This window comes from Kogia breviceps, chromosome 12 (genome assembly GCF_026419965.1).
Source record: "Kogia breviceps isolate mKogBre1 chromosome 12, mKogBre1 haplotype 1, whole genome shotgun sequence".
Lineage (NCBI taxonomy): Eukaryota > Metazoa > Chordata > Mammalia > Artiodactyla > Physeteridae > Kogia > Kogia breviceps.
Genome location: NC_081321.1, coordinates 52,710,795 through 52,731,960, shown reverse-complemented (window position 1 = coordinate 52,731,960; position 21,166 = coordinate 52,710,795). Strand labels below are relative to the sequence as shown.

The window sequence follows — 21,166 nt, the reverse complement described above, 5'->3', positions numbered from 1 at the left end:
CATTTAAAACATTTTTTCCGGCCAAATTTATTTATCTTTTCTTTTATAGCTTTCAAGTGTCTTGCTTAGAAAGGTTGTTCCCACTCTAAGCTTATACATACATTCACCTATGTGTTCTATCTTTTATAATTTTGCTTTTTATATGATTTAATAATTTTTAGTAAATGTTTTATTGAAATATACACATAGAAAAGTGCACAAATCATAAATTCGTTCAATGTAACGAATTTTCACAAAATTAACATTCCCATGTAGCAAACATCCAGATCAAGAAACAAAACATTACCAGCACCCTGAGGCACTTTTTACATCCCTTTCCAGTCATTACTCCCCTCCAAAGGTAACCCCTTCATTATCTTGACTTCTAATGTTAGTTTTTCCTGTTTGGGGAATTTTAGTAATGGAATCATGCAGTATGTACCCTTTCGGTTTATTTAGCTCAACCTGATATCTGTGAGAGTCATCTGTGTTGTGTGTAATTGTAGTTTGCATATTCTCATTGCTGTGTAATATTCCATCGTACCAATAATAATAATGTATTAATTCATTCCACTGTTGATATTTGAGTTGTTTCCATTTGGGGGCCAAGATAGATAGTGCATGTCTTTGGATGGATAGGTGCACATTTTTTTTTCTTGGGCTTATCCACAGGAGTGCAATCACTGAGCTTTACTAGCTATTTCCAGTTTTCCAAAACGATTGTACTAATTTACACTTTCATCAGCAGTATAGGTTTCACTTCTTCACCAACTTCATATAGTCTTTCTTTTTTAATTTTAAGCATTCTGAAAGCAGTGAACTGGTTTCACTGTAGTTTTAATTCTGATTGCTAATGAAGTTCAGCAGCTTTTCGTGTGTTAATTGGCCATTTAGATATGCTCTTTTGTGAAGTGCTTATTCAAGCATCCTGCCTATTTTTCTACCAGATTGTTTGACCTTTTTCTTATGAACTTATAGAAATTCTTTATATATTCTGGATAAGTGTCCTATATGCCCAAGTATCTTCTCCTACTTTATAGCTTGTCTTTTCATTCTCAATGCTATCTATTGATAAAAAAAGTCTTAATTTTAATATCACCTAATTTACCAATTTTTTCTTTTATGGTTAGTGTTTTTTGTGTCCTGATGAAACATCAATATTTTTATTTCTTAAAAATTTTGTAAACAGATTTAATTAAATGCAGCGGCCATATAATAAACTGCACATATTTAAAGTATGTGATTTGTTCAACTTTTGGGAGTGATGGATAATGGATTTTATCTTGACTGTGATGATAGTTTCATGGTTGAATACATAGGTCAGAACATTAATATTAGTAGTTCAATAATAATTCATCTTATGAAAGTATTCTAATCTGTTTTCCATTTCTCTAATATTGGGCCAGTACAATTGTTTTCCTTTTGTTCCCAAATTATAAAAAAATAGTGCTGTTAAATGTCATAGGGATGAAACAGAATGGATGAACAGAAAACAATGGGTATGGTTTGTGGAAGACAAGATATGCTAGGTTGCTTGGCAATGCCATCATGTGAGGAAAGAAGAGCAGGAGTGTTACATGCGCTGATGAGGAATCCTCAAGCTGTGCTGTGCTTCAGTAATGAGCTGTCATGTGTGGTGATGTACAGTTCTTAAGTGATAAAGTATGCAAGCAGCATAGCAAGAAGTGCTGGCCTAGGGTGGTGACAGCTGCCTACTTTGAGAGAAACTGACTGAGCAGGAGAGAAACAACCTTTCTTCTTCAAAGTAGTTTTTAATTACAAGAGCATCTGCCCATTAAAAAAATATATCAGAAAATATTTGTGCATAAAGTGAAAAATCATTCTCTCATCTCAGTCTCACTCCTCATAGGTTACCCTTGGAAATATTTTGGTATGTAACCTTTTAGACATTTTCTCTGCATGGTTTTATATACATATGAACTAGATAGATAGATAGGCAGATAGATATTGTGTTTGGTTTTTAGAAACAGGGCTGCATTAAAACAATGCTTGGCAACTTGCTCTCTTTACTTGCTATCTTGTGTCTTGTGTCTCCCTTTCCATACCAGTGTGCTACCAGGGTGCCTGCTCCCCTCTTTCTCCAAAGACAGCTCAGGATGCAGCTGATATGCCCTAGTCTCCATCCCAACACCTAGTCTCGTCACCAAAATAGCTCTGGCGGAGACCACAAGGCAGAGTGGCCAGCAGGATGGCAGTGTGCTGGGGTGAACGGGTGGCTGGGCAGTGACAAGATCCTCCTCTACAGCAGGTTTATCCTTGTTCCCACACAACTGCACTTCCAGGCTGAGGGATGGCTCAGCTCCCTCAGGCACCTTCCCACTCCCTGTCCCATGGCCTCTCCTCCAGGACATGAGTAGCGAGTAGCAAACTTCTGGGCCTCCAGAAGCCAGGCAAGTCAAGTACATGAGTGGAGCAGGCTGGAAAGAAGAGTATTGTAACTGTACTTACAGCACTACACACACACATCCCCTTGGAAGGGAATATTGCCAGGTGTCTCAGTTTTACTTGAGATAAGCCACGAAAAGCCAAAAAAAAAAAAGCCTCGAGAACCTGAAAGTCCAAATTTTTATGAGAAATCCTTTGATTTTCAAATGTCAGCACTTCAGTATTTTTGTTATTGGGATATAGTTGATATTTACAATGTGTTAGTTTCAGGTGTACAGCAATGTGAATCAGTTATACATGTACATATATCCACTTTTTTTTCCCATATAGGTCATTACAGAGTATTGAGTAGAGTTCCCTGTGTTATACAGTGGGTCCTTATTAGTTATCTATTTTCTATATAGTAGTATATATATATCAATCCCAATCTCCCAGTTTATTCCCCTTTGCTCCCCGGGAACCATAAGTTTGTTTTCTACATCTGTGACTCTATTTCTGTTTTGTAAATAAGTTCATTTGTGCCATTGTTTTTAGATTCCACATATAAGCGATATCATATGATATTTGTCTTTCTCTGCGTGACTTACTTCACTCAGTATGACAATCTTTAGGTCCATCCATGTTGCTGCAAATGGCATTATTTCATTCTTTTTTATGGCTAAGTAGTATTCCATTGTATATTTACACCACATCTTCTTTATCCACTCCTCTGTCAGTGGACATTTAGGTTGCTTCCATGTCTTGGCTATTGTAAATAACGCTGCAATGAACATTGGGGTGCATGTATCTTTTTGAAATATGTTTTTTTCCAGATATGTGCCCAGGAGAAGGATTGTTGGATCACATGGTAATTCTATATTTAGTTTTGTGAGGAACCTCCATACTGTTCTCCATAATAGCTGTACCAATTTACATTCCCACTAGCAGCGTGAAAGGGTTCCCTTTTCCCCATGCCCTCTCCAGCATTTATTGTTTGTAGATTTTTTGATGATAGACATTCTGACCAGTGTGAGGTGATACCTCATTGTAGTTTTGATTTGCATTTCTCTAATAATGAGTGATGTTGAGCATCTTTTAGTAGTATTTTTGAATGTATCTAGGTCTACTATTTATTTTTAAAATAAAGTTTACTTTTTAATCTTTTTAAATAAACTTTATTTTTTTTGAACAGTTTTACATTTACAGAAAAATGGCAATGATAGCACAGAGAGTTCCATAAATCCTGCACCCAGTTTTCCTTCAATTAACATTTTACATTAATATGGTATATTTGTCACAATTAATGAGCCAATATTGATACATTATTATTAATAGTTTATTCAGATTTCCTTAGTTTTTATCTGATGTCCTTTTTCTGTTCCAGAATCCCACCCAGGATACCTCATTACATTTACTTGTCATGTGTCCTTGGGCTCCTCCTGGCTGTGACCATTTCTCAGACTTTCCTTGTTTGTGATGACCTTGACAGTTATAAGGATTACTGGTTAGGTATTTTGTAGAATGTCCTTCAATTGGGTTTTTCTGATATTCTTCTCATGATTAGACAGAAGTTATGCTTTTTAAGAGAAGACCACAGAGGTGAAGTACCATTCTCATCACATCACATCCAGGGTACATACTATCAACATGACTTATCACTGTTGATGTTGACCTTGATCACCTGGACAAGATCACCCATGTCTGTTAGGTCTCTCTGTGGTAAAGTTACTTTTTACCTCTTTCTATATGGAACTCTATGAAAGGAAGTCACTATGCATAGCCTACACTTAAGAGTGGGGAGTTATGCTCCACCTCTTTGAGGACAGTGTCTCTCCATAAATTATTGAGAATTCTTCTCAGCATAATTTCCATAACCAACACCTACTTCCCTTTTTGGCTTCGTCCATCCCTCTCTCCCCCACTCCAGGATCATCACACTGCAGATCAGTACATTCAGGTCCTGGATGGTACCATTCCTTCTCTCATCTCTGTTCTCACTATTGCTGGACATCCCTTGTCTCTCTCCCTTGCATGTTCAATTCCCCTTTAACCTTCAGAACTGCTTGCTTAAGTACCCTGGCCCCTAGGAAGTCTTACCAGAACCCAGTCTGCATTAGGGGACTTTCCTCCCAGTACCAAAATACCCTGTGCCCATCCCCATCCTGGCATTCATTCTTCTTTGTTGTTCATTCTTAACAATCTCCCCTGTTAGGCTGAGAGTTCAAGAGCAGGGGCTATCTTTTTACTTGCCTTCCTATCCCCTGTGCCTGTACAGTGCACACTCAGACACACAGTGTTTTTTTAAATGAATGAATGAATGAATGAATGAACTAAAAAACTTTCAGAATCCCAGATATGAGATTTCTCCTTTGAATTTCCAGTCCTTTTGTCTTGTCAACAATCATTGTATTCTGCCTTGAATTACGGTTACTTGGGTACTTATCTTATTCATTTTAATAGCTCCAGTGGTCTTCAAGGGCTGGGATCGTGTTTTGTTTCTCATGTAGTTTCATGATATTTTTCACCGGCTTTGTCTTTCCTGTTGTTTCTAGGACAGTGTCTTGCACAAAATCGGTATTTAATAAATATTTGTTGAATGAGTAAATGAGTTAATGAACAAATACATGAAGTTGCCTGCAAATGTAATTCACAAGAATGAATTACACAAGGAAAGGAAGGATAATGGACTGGAAAAATAAATGGTAGGATTTTCAAACTAAATGAAGTTAACTCACAATACCTCCTAGCATATTATTTCCAACATTTTATCATGTGCAAATAAATATTGTTGCATTTTTATTTGAGCAGAGAAATTTTAAAACAAGACTTTTTTCTGAATGAAAAAGTCTCTTTACTCTTTAACAATAGAAGGGAGAGTCCAGCCTGATTCAACTCTTAGATGGACCTTCTCCCCAAAGATACACATTACTCTTGAAAATAGCTGACTGGTTCCTTCCTTCCCTTTAAAAACCAAAAGAGCCCAAATCCAATATTTTTAAATAACACTTTTCTCTATCATAAAATGTAATTTTTCTAAGTGTCCACTGCTGGGGAGAAGCGAATAGAGACCTGTTGTTCTGGAAAGAAAAATTCCTTACAGAACGATATACTACCAATATCACCAACACCAAATTCAACTGTTGCAGAAGGACCTCACTCAGAGGAAGGTGAATTAGGAGAGAATTTAGTCCCTCTTTTTCTCTACATAAAAAGTAAATTTTATGAAGGCTATTTCTCAGTTAGTATTTGATTAGAATAACCTGTAGAGGGCGTCCTTGCATCAAGAGCCGTAGGGGTTTGAACACTACTGAGGGAAAAAAATATTTTCAATTAAAACGACAACTTTCTGGAGTAAAGGAAAATGTCCATTGTGTTGCAAAATTATTATCTTTAACTGGGGGACAACTGGCATTACAATGCTAAAGTGCTTTAAGGGTCGCGGAATGTATATGAATACATTACATAAATGAATATTCACTGAAATAAAAACTCATGAAACCTTTGAAAGGAGGTAAATGTTATTGTAAAGAAGAATGGCTGTGAAGCTTTGGATGCAAACAGACTTAATTAGGATTTACTTATCAGTGGGGGTATAGTGGTTAAGAGAATAGGCTTTGAAACCAGAGTGCCTGGAAATTTGAACCCTGACTCTGCCTCTGACCCGGTAAGTAACCAGTTACCACTGGGTAACCACAGTCAGCTAACTTACTGGATCGTTTTGAGCCTTGTTTCCCCATCAATAAAATGGGAATAATAATAGTACCTATTTAAAAGACTTGTGAGGATTAAGTAAGCACTTTAAAGTACTTTTACAATTAAAACACAAAGTTCAAATCCATTGTAGATTTCGTCTAGTTATTTTCAAAGATCAACAGTTGCACAGTTGAAAATATTTCATAATTGGAAATACATATTCTGTTCTTTTTAGTAACTTCTCATGAACCAATGCTTAGCTGAGTTCATGCACGTGTTCCGCTTCTCTTCCGTTGTTGCCGGTTTGTTCTCCCCTCTTGAGGTATCCACTATTCTGCAAGGGACTGAGTGAAACAACACGCCCAGCCCCAGATGCTCAATCCTTGGGACATTTGTCCACCATTCGGATGCCAAAAGTTACATTAGTAAACAACTCTTTTCTGAGTCTGAAATCTAAGTTAAAAAAAAAAAAAAAAAAAAAAACCTTTGCTTCCGTTTTCATTGCTCATCCAAGGGATTAGGCAGGGGGCAAAACAAATCCTCTCTTCTGGGGTCGTGTCGGTGTGGCTGGGCTGGAGCCCACTGCCAGCCAACTACTCTTCCCACAGGCAAGGCCAGATCCTTGGTGTTGCTCTAAAGCGCCTGCTATTTCAGTACCAGCGCGGCACGCCTCCAAATTTCTTAAAATACCGGCAACTATTTAGATATTCACAACTTTTGGGAGCCCTACCCCAGCAGGTCAGGTAAGCCTGTCATCCAGGGCTCAGGAACTCTTCCAAGTGCTTCCGGTGAGCAGGGAGAAGAGCCTCCACCGCTGTTAGAAAGCATCCTCCACGGTGTGAGGCAAGTGAGGAATGAAAACCCACGCCCCCGCCAAGTTGAGCGCCAGCCATCAGGACACCACTGGACGGTCGAGTCTCGGGTTTTAAATGGATGGGAATGCGCCGTGTCAGCCTAGCGCGGATGGGTGAGGATAGGGTTTGCAGAGGGAGGAATGACAGTAGCGGAAAGGGAGAAGTGGAGGAATATGCGCCTTCATTTAGCCCCGGGGTACAAATGGGAGTTATCATCATCATCATCTGCGCTCAGTCAAGCCCTGTGAAGTCAGTTCACCCCACTTCCCTCCATTCATGCCTCGTCTGGCCAGAGGCAGAAGCGAGGGACGTCCCAGAGGCGCCTTTGAGCACCCTTCTCCGCATCTCCCTCCACCACGTGCGCCTTTCATGCGTGCTCCCACGCGGCGCACAGAGGCGTGGACGCGGCCTCCGGGGTCCCGTGCCGCCCCACCCCCGCGCGTCTCCCCAGCGCCGCCCAGTGGCGGCCGACTGGGCCGAGTGCCTCCTAGTTCGCACCGCACTTGCGCCGGCCCTTCCCGCTCTTCCTCTCCCGCTGTATTTAACCCTCTGACTGTTGGCCTCGCTCGGCGGGCTGGCATCTCCTGCTTTGCCAGTCTTGCGTCTCTGCTCTCCCCTCTTCCTCCTGCTCCACCCGCCCCCCCCCCCCCCCTCTTACCCCGCTCTCGCCGGTTCTTCCACTACCTCCTCCTCTTCCTCCTTACGCTCACCCGGGCTCACTCGCATCAGAGCCGGGAGGCTACACGCCCAGCTGACTACGCGGGAACAGCTCCGGTTGAGATACAACTTAACGGCTGCAGGTTGGGTAGGTGCGGCAGGAGTTTCAGCTGCGAGAGCCACCAGCCAGGAGTTCCGGAGTAATATGGCCCGGAGAAGCGCCTTCCCTGCAGCCGCGCTCCGATTCTGGAGCATCCTCCCGTGCCTGCTGGTGCTGCGGGCGGAGGTCGGGCAGCCGCCGGAGGAAAGCCTGTACCTGTGGATCGATGCTCACCAGGCGAGAGTGCTTATAGGTAAGGTTTCGCGCCTAACACGGAAGCTTCTGCTTCTTCCCCTGCCTGGGTCTTCACTCTCTGTCCAGCTTTTCCATTAAAGGAGGAGAGATGCATACATTTAGTATGTTTTCAAAGCTTAATTTCCAAGGAAGATTGGTCTCCCCCTTTTAATTAGCTATTTTCCATCTAAAAGCGTATAAACTTCTCTCTCAAGAAACCAAAGCTGATCTAGTGTTCTGATCATGCTGATGCTAGTTTCTACAATCCTACGTTTTTAGGTGGACCCAGCATTTGCTAGCACCAGTTAACTCCACGTCCACTCCTTTTCCCTGAAAGCATGCATCTTTGGCATCATCCTTATCACCCACAGGAATATCAGTTGGTACGAAAGCAGGTGCCTTGTGAAAAGAAATGACCCATTACTAATTCTTTGGTGTTCTTTTTGCGTGCAAGTTCTTATTTGGATGCTTTTAAGTCCAGCTAGTTTGATAGTTTTATTTGTTTTTTTAAAACCAGGATTTGAAGAAGATATCTTGATTGTTTCAGAGGGGAAAATGGCCCCTTTTACACATGATTTCAGAAGAGCACAACAGAGAATGCCAGCCATTCCTGTCAATATCCATTCCATGAATTTCACTTGGCAAGCTGAAGGGCAGGTGAGTTGTGTTAACCAGAAAGGTTGAAGAAAATTACCCTTTAATATTTACAGCACCTGATGGCAGGTAGAAATAATACTATATAGTGTGTAGTCGGCTACATTTTTTTACAATTTTTAAGAGTGATTTCTCATCTGATCTCCAAAGCATATAAAGAGTTAACTCTCATTTATTTAAACATGCAACATAAATTAAAGATTCTCAAAAGAAAGGGGTAGGAAAAGTGCCTAAGATCACTATTTTGATAAGTCTCAATGTCTTCAGGCTGCTGGAAATATAATGACCTCAAATACCAACATTACTTTTTTTTTTCTGTGTCCACTGACATTGAAATTTAACATAATATTTAAGACATTTTTCTGTAGTGTATACCAACCACCTGTGACATTGTTTACACTTTACAACAAATTTTAAAGTCGATAAGTATTTTTGACATTGTGCCTTTGAAAAAAATTGGTATGTCGAGTGTTATTCACTGGAATGATGTGAACACTATATATTTCTGGCAAGAATTCACAGACTCAAAAAGTGTCATATAAGAATGTTTGTAACATATTGCAAGCTACTGTTTTTTAAAATACTTTCATATGGAAAAAGAAAACTATATTTTTATGAAGTGTTCCTTTTATTTCTTAGCACATTAGCATCTTTTGTATGTTACCTTTAGTAGAGGTTCAGTATTACATAAATGACCTCTAATTTGAGAAAGAAAGGGAGAATAAACATAATGTGAGTTTAGTTTCTTTTGTGCAGTTGGAGAATTTAGAGGACAAGTGGTAAGTAATAAATTCTTTTGCTCGTTAGTTGGTGAAACGTGTCTACTTATGAAAATCATTGTAATTATAATTAAAGTCACATTTTCAAGTCTTTTTATTCTAAAACTGTTTAAATGGATATCTTCATAAAGAATGTGATCCAGAAAACACTTTATAAAAGGTAGCTATTTTGAATTCAGACACCACTAGCGTTCCCTCTCATTACCTGTTGTACTATTGGCGTGACCATTTTAGCTGCCTTTTTTCCTTCACGTCTGTTCTCTCATTTTTCCTCTCTAAAACAGATCAAAACTAGACCCTTCAACACTTCCATTGTCATAAAGGAATAGATGTTTTGGATCCACCAAAGTTCCTAACAGGGAGGTCATCTATTCTAATACCCCCATTCTGCAGATAAGTTCACTGAGGCTCCTATTGCTCTATAGGGAGAGTGTTCCTCTTTTTTTTTTTTCCCTACAGTTTCCTCTTCATAGATACTTTATGGACAACTAATTCTGAAATATTATGAAATCAGTAATAAATCAGTGAATGACCTTTTATTATCTCCTTTTCTTTTTCACCTGAATCTATTGTGTTTGACCACTTGTCAGCTGGGATCAATATTTTTAAAAAGAACATTTTCTTTATGTATAAAGAAAATGGATTTGTAAGAACCATTAGAAGGTAGTTTGACTTGCACCCCTCCCTAGCTGAAAGGGTTCAGTAACTGCACTTGAAGTAGAAAATGTCAATAGCTCTGATTGATTGATTGACCAATTTATTTATTTTTCCTCTGAGTTTGTCTTCTGAAGAATGGAATTTGAAGTAAAGGTTTAAGTTCCATGCTCTCTCCCCTTTGCAAACGTGGGTGGGCATATTGTTGAGTACAAAATGGATTGCATATCAAACAATCTCAGGACTATTTCTTGTAGGGGATTAGAGAAGATGGTAGAATTGGCATGGAGATGAAGCTTCTAGAATCTTTCCCTCTCTTGTTTAGGTGTTGATTACCATTGTGGATTTTGCAGGCCAATATTAGCACCTCAGTTATCTTACTCTCTATGTCCAGTCTGCTCCAAATAGGTTACCACAGGTAACTGTGTGAAATCTGGTATTTTTTTTTTGGAGCAGTGTGGCGTACTGGGAAGGGGGAAAGGATCTGCACAATGCCAAACAGCAAGATGTTTTAAAATATTATTTAAATTTGACTAATGCCAATAAAGTTCTGTGATTCCAGCACCATAATTTTTTAAATGCATGGAAATTTTGAATATGGGAAAAATGACTTCAATGCCAAATAAGTATTTTGAAAGGCATCTTTGGCTAAAGCCAAACCACATCAAAATATCTACATGGAAAATGAAAAGTTCATTCCATTATCTAGTCATTCCATTCAAAAGAATATCAAACATTTAGGGATTTCAACACAAACAAAATACATAGCTGATTAATGAAATTTTAAACTTAATATTTAAGTGTTCTGGAAACATGTGGGAAAAGTTAAAATAACTTTAGGATTAAGATCTAGCAGAGGCAGTAGGTGTTATCTACTTCCAATAAAGTATTGTCCAGTAACCCAAGGGGTTCTTGGAGCCATTTAAAATAACTTTCCTGTTCTACTTCAAACAAATGCAAATAAAAAGTACAGTGAGAATCATTTCCTCACATCACATTGGTCAAGTTTATTAAAAGTGTTTTTACTATGTGGAGAATTATGCATACTTATTTGTAGCTGATGTGTATGTTAGCCTTTCTGCAGGGCAATTTGACTTTGATGGCAAAAGGCTTGACATAGATCCTTTGACTAGGAAATTTTACTTCCAGAGATGCCTCCTAAGGAAATAATCATGGATATGAATAAAGGTTTTGGTGCAAGCCTGTTCCTGGTCATGCTATTTATAAAAGTGAAAAATGGCAGAACCTAGAGGTCCGTGATAGTGGCAAGAAGCCTTAATAAGAATATTCTAGACATCTACTCAATGCTATGGAAGGATGTTCATGACAAATTAAGTCAGTCGTCTATAACAGTATATTCTGTTTGGTTCCATTACAAAATATGTGGGGAGACATAGGAAAACATGTCTGATAAATGTCTAATCCTCCAAGGTGTTCACATTAGTTATATCTACATGTATTATGTTTTGAGTTTTCCACAGTGAATGTGTATTGATTTGTAACTTTAAAAATTATTTTACATTAAACGTGTAAAAAGTTGTACTTTAGTGTTTAAAATTGTACGATGTTCTGTATTGTAAATAGTTTATTTCATTTATTATCCAATATCATTTATCCACTGCATATCACTCACAAAATGGTAAAAGAATTTGATTTCATGGCCGATTGTAACCTATGTAGCCCAAATTTACTAATGTTTACCTTATTCTTACCTACCAGTTTCTTATGAAATCTTCAAAAATCTGCTTTGCAAAGCTTTCCTGCCTGAAATCCGATTCCCTGGCCTCTTCCTCTTGCTGTAATCCTCATTTTCCATGGAAAACCCTGTCTCCTCTTTATCTCCCAAAATCTGCTTTGCAAAGCTTTCCTGCCTGAAATCCGATTCCTTGGCCTCTTCCTCTCCCTGTAATCCTCATTTTCCATGGAAAATCCTGTCTAAACTTCATCTGCAATTTAAAATATTCATTTTCTGACATGCTGCTTCTCAAGGCTTTTTTTTGGCTGCACTGGGTTTTCTATGTGGTGTGTGGATTCTTCTTTGTTGTGGTGTGCGGGCTTCTCTAGGTGTGGCGCATCTCAAGCCTTTTAGATTAGAGAAGAATTTCTACTACAGAGGCTTAGGCTTAAAGGATTTTTGTTAATTAAAGTGAAAATACTCTTTATTACTGTACATAACTTATAATAGTTGATATTTTTCAATGAGGCACTCCTTATTGTAATTTTTCCCTAAATTTGAGACAAACAAGGACCTACTGTATAGCACAGGGAACTATATTCAATATCTTGTAATAACCTATAATGGAAAAGAATCTGAAAAAGAATCTATGTATCTGAACCACTTTGCTGTACAACTAAAACTAACACTATATTGTTTTTTTTAAGTGTGCACTACAGTATTTTATTTTTTTTAACAGCTTTATTGGAGTATAATTGCTTTACAGTGGTGTGTTAGTCTCTGCTTTATAACAAAGTAAATCAGCTATACATATACATACATCCCCATATCTCCTCCCTCTGTGTCTCCCTCCCACCCTCCCTATCCCACCCCTCTAGGTGGTCACAAAGCACTGAGCTGATCTCCCTGTGCTATGTGGCTGCTTCCCACTAGCTATCTATTTTACATTTGGTAGTGTATATATGTCCATGCGACTCTCACTTCATCCCAGCTTACCCTTCCCCCTCCCCATGTCCTCAAGTCCATTCTCTATGTCTGCATCTTTATTCCTGTCCTGCCCCAGTTTCCTCAGAACCATTTTTTTTAAGATTTCATATACATGTGTTAGCATACGGTATTTGATTTTCTCTTTCTGACTTACTTCATTATGTATGACAGACCCTAGGTCCATCCACCTCACTACAAATAACTCACTTTCGTTTCTTTTCATAGCTGAGTAATATTCCATTGTATATACGTGCCACATCTTCTTTATCCATTCCTCTGTCGATGGACAGTTAGGTTGCTTCCATGTCCTCTCTATTGAAAACAGAGCTGCAATGAACATTGTGGTACATGACTCTTTTTGAATTATGGTATTCTCAGGGTAAAGGCCCAATAGTGGGATTGCTGGGTCGTATGGTAGTTCTATTTTTAGTTTTTAAGGAATCTCCATACTGTTCTCCATAGTGGCTGTATCAATTGACATTCCCACCAACAGGGCAAGAGGGTTCCATTTTCTCACACCCAATCCAGCATTTATTGTTTGTAGATTTTTTGATGATGACCATTCTGACCGGTGTGAGGTGATACCTCATTGTAGTTTTGATTTGCATTTCTCTAATGATTAGTGATGTTGAGTGTCCTTTCATGTGTTTGTTGGCAATCTGTATATCTTCTTTGGAGAAATGTCTATTTAGGTCTTCTGCCCATTTTGGGATTGGGTTGTTGGTTTTTTTGATATTGAGCTGCATGAGCTGCTTGTAAATTTTTGAGATTAATCCTTTGTCAGTTGCTTCATTTGCAAATATTTTCTCCCATTCTGAGGGTTTTCTATTTGTCTTGTTTATGGTTTCATTTGCTGTGCAAAAGCTTTTAAGTTTCATTAGATCCCATTTGTTTATTTTTGTTCTTATTTCCATTACTCTAGGAGGTGGGTCAAAAAGGATCTTGCTGTGATTTATGTCTTAGTGTTCTGCCTATGTTTTCCTTTGAGAGTTTTAAAGTGTCTGGCCTTATATTTAGGTCTTTAATCCATTTTGAGTTTATTTTTGTGTATGGTGTTAGGGAGTGTTCTAATTTCATTCTTTTTCATGTAACTGTCCAGTTTTCCCAGCACCACTTATTGAAGAGGCTGTCTTTTCTCCATTGTATATTCTTGCCTCCTTTATCAAAGATAAGGTGACCATAGGTGCATGGGTTTATCGCTGGCCTTTCTATCCTGTTCCATTTACCTATATTTCTGTTTTTGTGCCAGTACCATACTGTCTTGATTACTGTAGCTTTGTAGTATACTATGAAGTCTGGGAGCCTGATTCCTCCAGCTCTGTTTTTCTTTCTCAAGATTACTTTGGCTATTCGGGGTCTTTTGTGTTTGCATACAAATTGTGCAATTTTTTGTTCTAGTTCTGTGATAAATGCCATTGCTACTTTGATAGGGATTGCATTGAATCTGTAGATTGCTTTGGGTAGTATAGTCATTTTCACAATGTTGATTCTTCCAATCCAAGAACATGGTATATCTCTTCATCTGTCTGTATCATTTTTAATTTCTCTCATCAGTGTCTTATAGTTTTCTGCATACAAGTCTTTTGTCTCCTTAGGTAGGTTTATTCCTAGGTATTTTATTATTTTTGTTGCAGTGGTAAATGGGAATGTTTCCTTAATTTCTATTTCAGATTTTTCATCATTAGTGTATAGGAATGCAAGAGATTTCTGTACATTAATTTTGTATCCTGAAACTTTACCAAATTAATTGATTAGGTCTAGTAGTTTTCTGGAAGCATCTTTAGGATTCTCTATGTATAGTATCATGTCATCTGAAAACAGTGACAGCTTTACTTCTTCTTTTCTAATTTGGATTCCTTTTATTTCTTTTTCTTCTCTGATTGCTGTGACTAAAACTTCCAGAACTTTGTTGAATAGTAGTGGTGAGAGTGGGCAACCTTGTCTCGTTCCTGATCCTAGTGGAAATGGTTTCATTTTTTTCACCATTAAGAACAATGTTGGCTGTGGGTTTGTCATATATGGCCTTTATTATGTTGAGGTAAGTTGCCTCTATGCCTACTTTCTGGAGGGTTTTTATCATAAATGGGTATCAAATTTTGTCAAAAGCTTTTTCTGCATCTATTGAGATGATCATTTTGTTTTTATCCATGTTTGTTAATATGGTGCATCATATTGATTGACTTGCATATATTGAAGAATCCTTGCATTCCTGGGATAAACCCCACTTGATCATGGTTTATGATCCTTGTAAAGTGCTGTTGGATTCTGTTTGCTAGTATTTTGTTGAGGATTTTTGCGTCTATGTTCATCAGTGATATTGCCCTGTAGTGTTCTTTCTTTGTGACATCTTTGTCTGGTTTTTGTATCAGGGTGATGGTGGCTTCATAGAAAGAGTTTGGGAGTGTTCCTCCCTCTACTCTATTTTGGAAGAGTTTGAGAAGGATAGGTGTTAGCTCTTCTCTAAGTGTTTAATAGAATTCGCCTGTGAAGCCATCTTGTCCTGGGCTTTTGTTTGTTGGAAGATTTTTAATCACAGTCTCAATTTCAGTGCTTGTGATTGGTCTGTTTATGTTTTCTATTTCTTCCTGGTTCAGTCTCAGAAGGTGGTGCTTTTCTAAGAATTTGTTCTTTTCTTCCAGGTTGTCCATTTTATTGGCATATAGTTGCTTGTAGTAATCTCTCATGACCCTTTGTATTTCTGCAGTGTCAGTTGTTACTTTTTCATTTCTAATTCTATTGATTGGAGTCTTCTCCCTTTTTTTCTTGGTGAGTGTGGCTAATGGTTTACCAATTTTGTTTATCTTCTCAAAGAACCAGCTTTTAGTGTTATTGATCTTTGCTATCGTTTCCTTCATTTCTTTTTCATTTATTTCTGATCTGATCTTTATGATTTCTTTCCTTCTGCTAACTTTGGAGGGTTTTTTGGTTCTTCTTTCTCTAATTGCTTTAGGTGTAACGTTAGGTTGTTTATTTGAGATGTTTCATGTTTCTTTTTTTTTTTTTTTTTTTTTTATTTATTTTATTTTATTTTATTTTATTTTTTTTATTTATTTTTTTTTTTTTTTTAACATCTTTATTGTAGTATAATTGTTTTACAATAGTGTGTTAGTTTTCCCTCTACAACAAACTAAATCAGTTATACATACACACATGCTCCCACATCTCTATGTTTCTTGAGGTAGGATTGTATTGCTATAAACTTCCCTCTTACGACTGCTTTTGCTGCTTCCCATGGGTTTTGGGTCATCGTGTTTTCATTGTCATTTGTTTTGAGGTATTTTTTGAGTTCCTCTTGGATTTCTTCAGTGATCTCTTGGTTATTTAGTAGTGTATTGTTTAGCCTCCATGTGTTTGAAATTTTTACAGATTTTTTTCCTGTAATTGATGTCTAGTCTCAGGACATTTTGGTCAGAAAAGATATTTGATACAATTTCAATTTTCTTAAATTTACCAAGGGTTGATTTGTGACCCAAGATATGATCTATCCTGGAGAATGTTCCATGAGCACTTGAGAAAAATGTGTATTCTGTTGTTTTTGGATGGAATGTCCTATAAATATCAGTTAAGTCCATCTTATGTAATGTATCATTTAAAGCTTGTGTTTCCTTATTTATTTTCATTTTTGGATGATCTGTCCATTGGTGACAGTGGGGTGTCAAAGTCCCCTACTATGATTGTGTTATTGTCGATTTCCCCTTTTATGGATGTTAGCATTTGCCTTATGTATTGAGGTGCTCCTATGTTGGGTGCATAAATATTTACAGTTGTTATATCTTCTTCTTGGATTGATCCCTTGATCATTATGTAGTGTCCTTCTTTGTCTCTTATAATAGTCTTTATTTTAAAGTCTCTTTTGTCTGATATGGGAATTTCTATTCCAGCATTCTTTTGATTTCCATTTGCATGAAATATCTTTTTCCATCCGCTCACTTTCAGTCTGTATGTGTCCCTAGGTCTGAAGTTGGTCTCTTGCAGACATCATGTATACGGGTCTTGTTTTTGGATCCATTCAACCAGTCTGTGTGTTTTGGTTGGAGCATTTAATCCATTTACATTTAAGGTAATTATTGATATATATATTCCTATTACCATTTTCTTAATTGTTTTGGGTTTGTTCCTCTAGGTCTTTTCCTTCTCTTGTGTTTCCTGCCTCGAGAAGTTCCTTTAGCATTTTTGTAAAGCTGGTTTGGTAGTGCTGAATTTTCTTAGCTTTTGCTTGTTTGTAAAGGTTTTAATTTCTCTGTCAAATCTGAATGAGAACTTGCTGGGTAGAGTAATCTTGGTTGTAGGTTTTCCCCTTCCATCACTTTAAATATGTCCTGCCACTGCCTTCTGGCTTGCAGAGTTTCTGCTGAAAGATCCGCTGGTAACCTTATGGGGGATTCCCTTGTATGTTATTTGTTGTTTATCCCTTGCTGCTTTTAATATTTTTTCTTTGTGTTTAATTTTTGATAGTTTGATTAATATGTGTCTGGGCAAGGTTCTTCTTGGATTTATCCTGTATGGGACTCTGTGCTTCCTGGACTTGATTAACTATTTCCTTTCCCATCTTAGGAAAGGTTTCAACTATAAGCTCTTCAAATATTTCCTCAGTCCCTTTCTTTTTCTCCTCCACTTCTGGGACCCCTATAATTCGAATGTTGGTGCATTTAATGTTGTCCCAGAGGTCTCTGAGACTGTCCTCAATTCTTTTCATTCTTTTTTCTTTATTCTTCTCTGTGGTAGTTATTTCCACTATTTTATCTTCCAGGTCACATATCTGTTCTTCTGGCTCAGTTATTCTGCTATTGATTCCTTCTAGAGAATTTTTGATTTCATTTTTTGTGTTGTTCATCATTGCTTGTTTGCTCTTTAGTTCTTCTAGGTCCTTGTTACATGTTTCTTGTATTTTCTCCATTCTATTTCCAAGATTTTGGATCATCTATACTATCATTACTCTGAATTCTTTTTCAGGTAGACTGCCTATTTCCTCTTCATTTGTTTGGTCTGATGGGTTTTGCCTTGCTCCTTCATCTGCTGTGTGTTTCTCTGTCTTCTCATTTTGCTTAAATTACTGTGTTTGGGGTCTCCTTTTCACTGGCTGCCAGTTCATAGTTCCTGTTGTTTTTGGTGTCTGCCCCCAGTGGCTAAGGTTGGTTCAGAGGGTTGTGTAGGCTTCCTGCTGGAGGGGACGGGTGCCTGTGTTCTGGTGGATGAGGCTGGATCTTGTCTTTCTGGTGGGCAGGACTGCGTCCGGTGGTGTGTTTTGGGGTGTCTGTGACCTTATTATGGTTTTAGGCAGCCTCTTTGCTAATGGGTAGGGTTCTGTTCCTGTCTTGCTAGTTGTTTGGCATAGATTGTCCAGCACTGTAGCTTGCTGGTCATTGAGTGGAGCTGAGTCTTGGTGTTGAGATGGAGATCTATGGGAGATTTTCGCCATTTGATATTACGTGGAGCTTGGAGGTCTCTTGTGGACCAATGTCCTGAACTCAGCTCTCCCACCTCAGAGGCACGGTCCTGACACCTGGCCAGAGCACCAAGACCCCGTCAGCCACACAGCTCAGAAGAAAAGGGAAGGAAGGAAGGAAGGAAGGAAGGAAGTTATTAAAATAAAAAATTATTAAAAGTAAAAAAAATTAAAAAGAATAGAGTGATCAAACCAATAAAACTCCAATGATAACAAGTGCTAAAAACTGTAATTAAAAAAAAGGACAAATGGTAAAATCAAAGCTATACAGACAAAAGCACACAAAGAAGCATACACATAGACATTCACAAAAAGAGAAAAGGAAAAAATATATATATATATTTTAAAAAAGAGCAACCAAATCAATAAACTAATCTACCAATGATAATAAACTCTAAATACTAAACTAAGATAAACATAACACCAGAAACAAATTAGATGCAGAAAGCAAACCTCAAGTCTACAGTTGCTCCCAAAGTCTACCACCTCAATTTTGGGCTGATTCTTTGTCTATTCAGGTATTCCAGAGATGCCGGGTACATCAAGTTTATTGTGGAGATTTAATCCGCTGCTCCTGAGGCTGCTGGGAGAAATTTCCCTTTTTCTTCCTTGTTCGCGCAGCTCCTGGGGTTCAGCTTTGAATTGGCCCCGCCTCTGCCTTTAGGTTGCCTGAGGGCGTCTGTTCTTCGCTCAGACAGGACGGGGTTAAAGGAGCAGCTGATTAGGGGGCTCTGGCTCACTCAGGCCGGGGGAGGAGGGAGTGGTATGGATGCGGGGCGAGCCTGCAGCAGCAGAGGCCAGTATGACGTTGCACCAGCCTGAGGCGCGCAGTGCGTTCTCCCGGGGAAGTTGTCCCTGGATCACGGGACCCCGGCAGCGGCGGGCTGCACAGGCTCCCAGGAGGGGAGGTGTGGAGAGTGACCTGTGCTCGCACACAGGCTTCTTGGTGGTGGCAGCAGCAGCCTTAGCATCTCATGCCCGTCTCTGGGGTCCGCGCTGATAGCCGCGGCTTGCGCCTGTCTCTGGAGCTCATTTAGGCGGTGCTCTGAATCCCCTCCCCTCGTGTACCGCGAAACAAAGAGGCAAGAAAAAGTCTCCTGCCTTTTCGGCAGGTCCAGACTTCTTCCCGGACTCCCTCCCGGCTAGCCGTGGTGCACTAACCCCTGCAGGCTGTGTTCACGCCACCAACCCCAGTCCTCTCCCTGGGATCCGACGGAAGCCCGAGCCTGAGCTCCCAGCCCCCGCCCGCCCCGGTGGGTGAGCAGACAAGCCTCTCGGGCTGGTGAGTGCTGGTCGGCACCGATCCTCTTGCAGGAATCTCTCCGCTTTGCCCTCCACACCCTGTGGCTGCGCTCTCCTCCGTGGCTCCGAAGCTTCCCCTCTCCACCACCCGCAGTCTCCGCCCACGAAGGGGCTTCTAGTGTGTGGAAACCTTTCCTCCTTCACAGCTTCCTCCCGCTGGCACAGGCCCCATCCCTATTCTTTTGTCTCTGTTTTTTCTTTTTCCTTTTGCCCTACCCAGGTACATGGGGGAGTTTCTTGCCTTTTGGGAAGTCTGAGGTCTTCTGCCAGCGTTCAGTAGGTGTTCTGTAGGAGTTATTCCACATGTAGATGTATTTCTGATGTGTTTGTGGGGGGGAAGATGATCTCCTCATCCTACTCCTCCACCATGTTGAAGGTCTCCCCACAATATTGTAAATAAACTACAATTCAAATTTCTTACAAAGCTGAATTTGGGTGCTACTGACTGGAATCATTCACAAAGACACAACTATCCAGGCAAAGTTCTCAGGCTTTCCTTATACTTGATTTTGTATTATTATTGTTGTTATTTCTTTTTTTTTTTTACATCTGTATTGGAGTATAATTGCTTTACAATGGTGGTTCTTGTTATTTCTGGCAGTTTTCAATAATTCAAGAAGTTTTCTTTAATTGATAGGTAGCTAGTAAAGTTTATGAACACATTTAAAGTAACCTTACATGTTGGAAAATATTTCACTTTCTATACTCTATCTTCAGTATATCTAATATTTTCTTTTTTCAGTGATTACACATCAAACAAAGGAGCACGTTTCTGTAGTTTAACCCAATAAAGTCAATTGTCCACAGTATACATGTGTGTATCTGTATCCAAATTCAGTTTTTAAATGGGGAAAGTACCACTGGAAAAAAGATAAGTTAGAAACAGGCCATTTTGCCGACAACTGACTCAGTTTTGCTAATTTTTAAAAAAATAGAATCACTCTACTGACATGTATGTGTAAGATCAACTGGATAATCTAGTTTCATCATTCAAATACCCCTAAAGCTCCAGATAGCTTGTTTTTGCAACGTTGTGTTTGATATTATGTAACACTTGCCCCCTTAAACTAGCTGCAGGTTGAGGTCTCAAATTTCCCCTTGGACTGGTTGAGTTAAGGAGACCTGTATTGAAATGGCTTTTTCCTTCCTTTCTCTCCTTGACAAAAATCAAAGAAAAACAATTGAGAGTGAATTTTCATTCAAGTACTTCCCCTCCTTCTTCAAAAGAACTGCCAAATGCCCTTAAACACCTCCTCCCAACTCTGAAGTTATGGTAACACTTATTATTATTATTTAAATCCCTTAATGTGTACTGTCCACATTTTTTTTTTTTTTTTTTTTTTTTTTTTTTTTTTTTTTTTTTTGCGGTATGCGGGCCTCTCACCGCTGTGGCCTCTCCCGTTGCGGAGCACAGGCTCCGGACGCACAGGCCCAGCGGCCATGGCTCACGGGCTTAGTTGCTCCGCGGCATGTGGGATCCTCCCGGACCAGGGCACGAACCCGTGTCCCCTGCATCGGCAGGCGGACTCTCAACCACTGCGCCACCAGGGAAGCCCCACATTTTTTCCTAATGGAGTTATGATTGTGTTGGTAGTTACAGCCGAGTAGTTGCTTACCTTTGTACTCCTGGGGTTTGCCATCATAGCTTTGCAGTGGTTTTATGTCATGAAATGGAGGAAATGCCTCGTTTTTTGACCCCTGTTTCATGGTTTCAAAGTGGGAATGTGAATATGTTTACATACTGTGAGCATGATTTTTTTTAAAAGA

General features: G+C 39.1%; 1 protein-coding gene across 1 annotated transcript in view; it reads left to right on the top strand.

The window, feature by feature from the left end:
- Positions 1-7,360: 7,360 nt before the first annotated feature.
- WIF1 (WNT inhibitory factor 1) overlaps positions 7,361-21,166 on the top strand; it is a 94,373-nt gene continuing 80,567 nt past the window's right edge. Inside the window, exons 1-2 of the mRNA XM_059080353.2 lie at positions 7,361-7,921; positions 8,420-8,559. Coding sequence (XP_058936336.1) covers positions 7,774-7,921; positions 8,420-8,559 — 288 coding nt within the window. The 5' untranslated portion in view covers positions 7,361-7,773. The remainder of the gene's footprint in view (positions 7,922-8,419; positions 8,560-21,166) is intronic.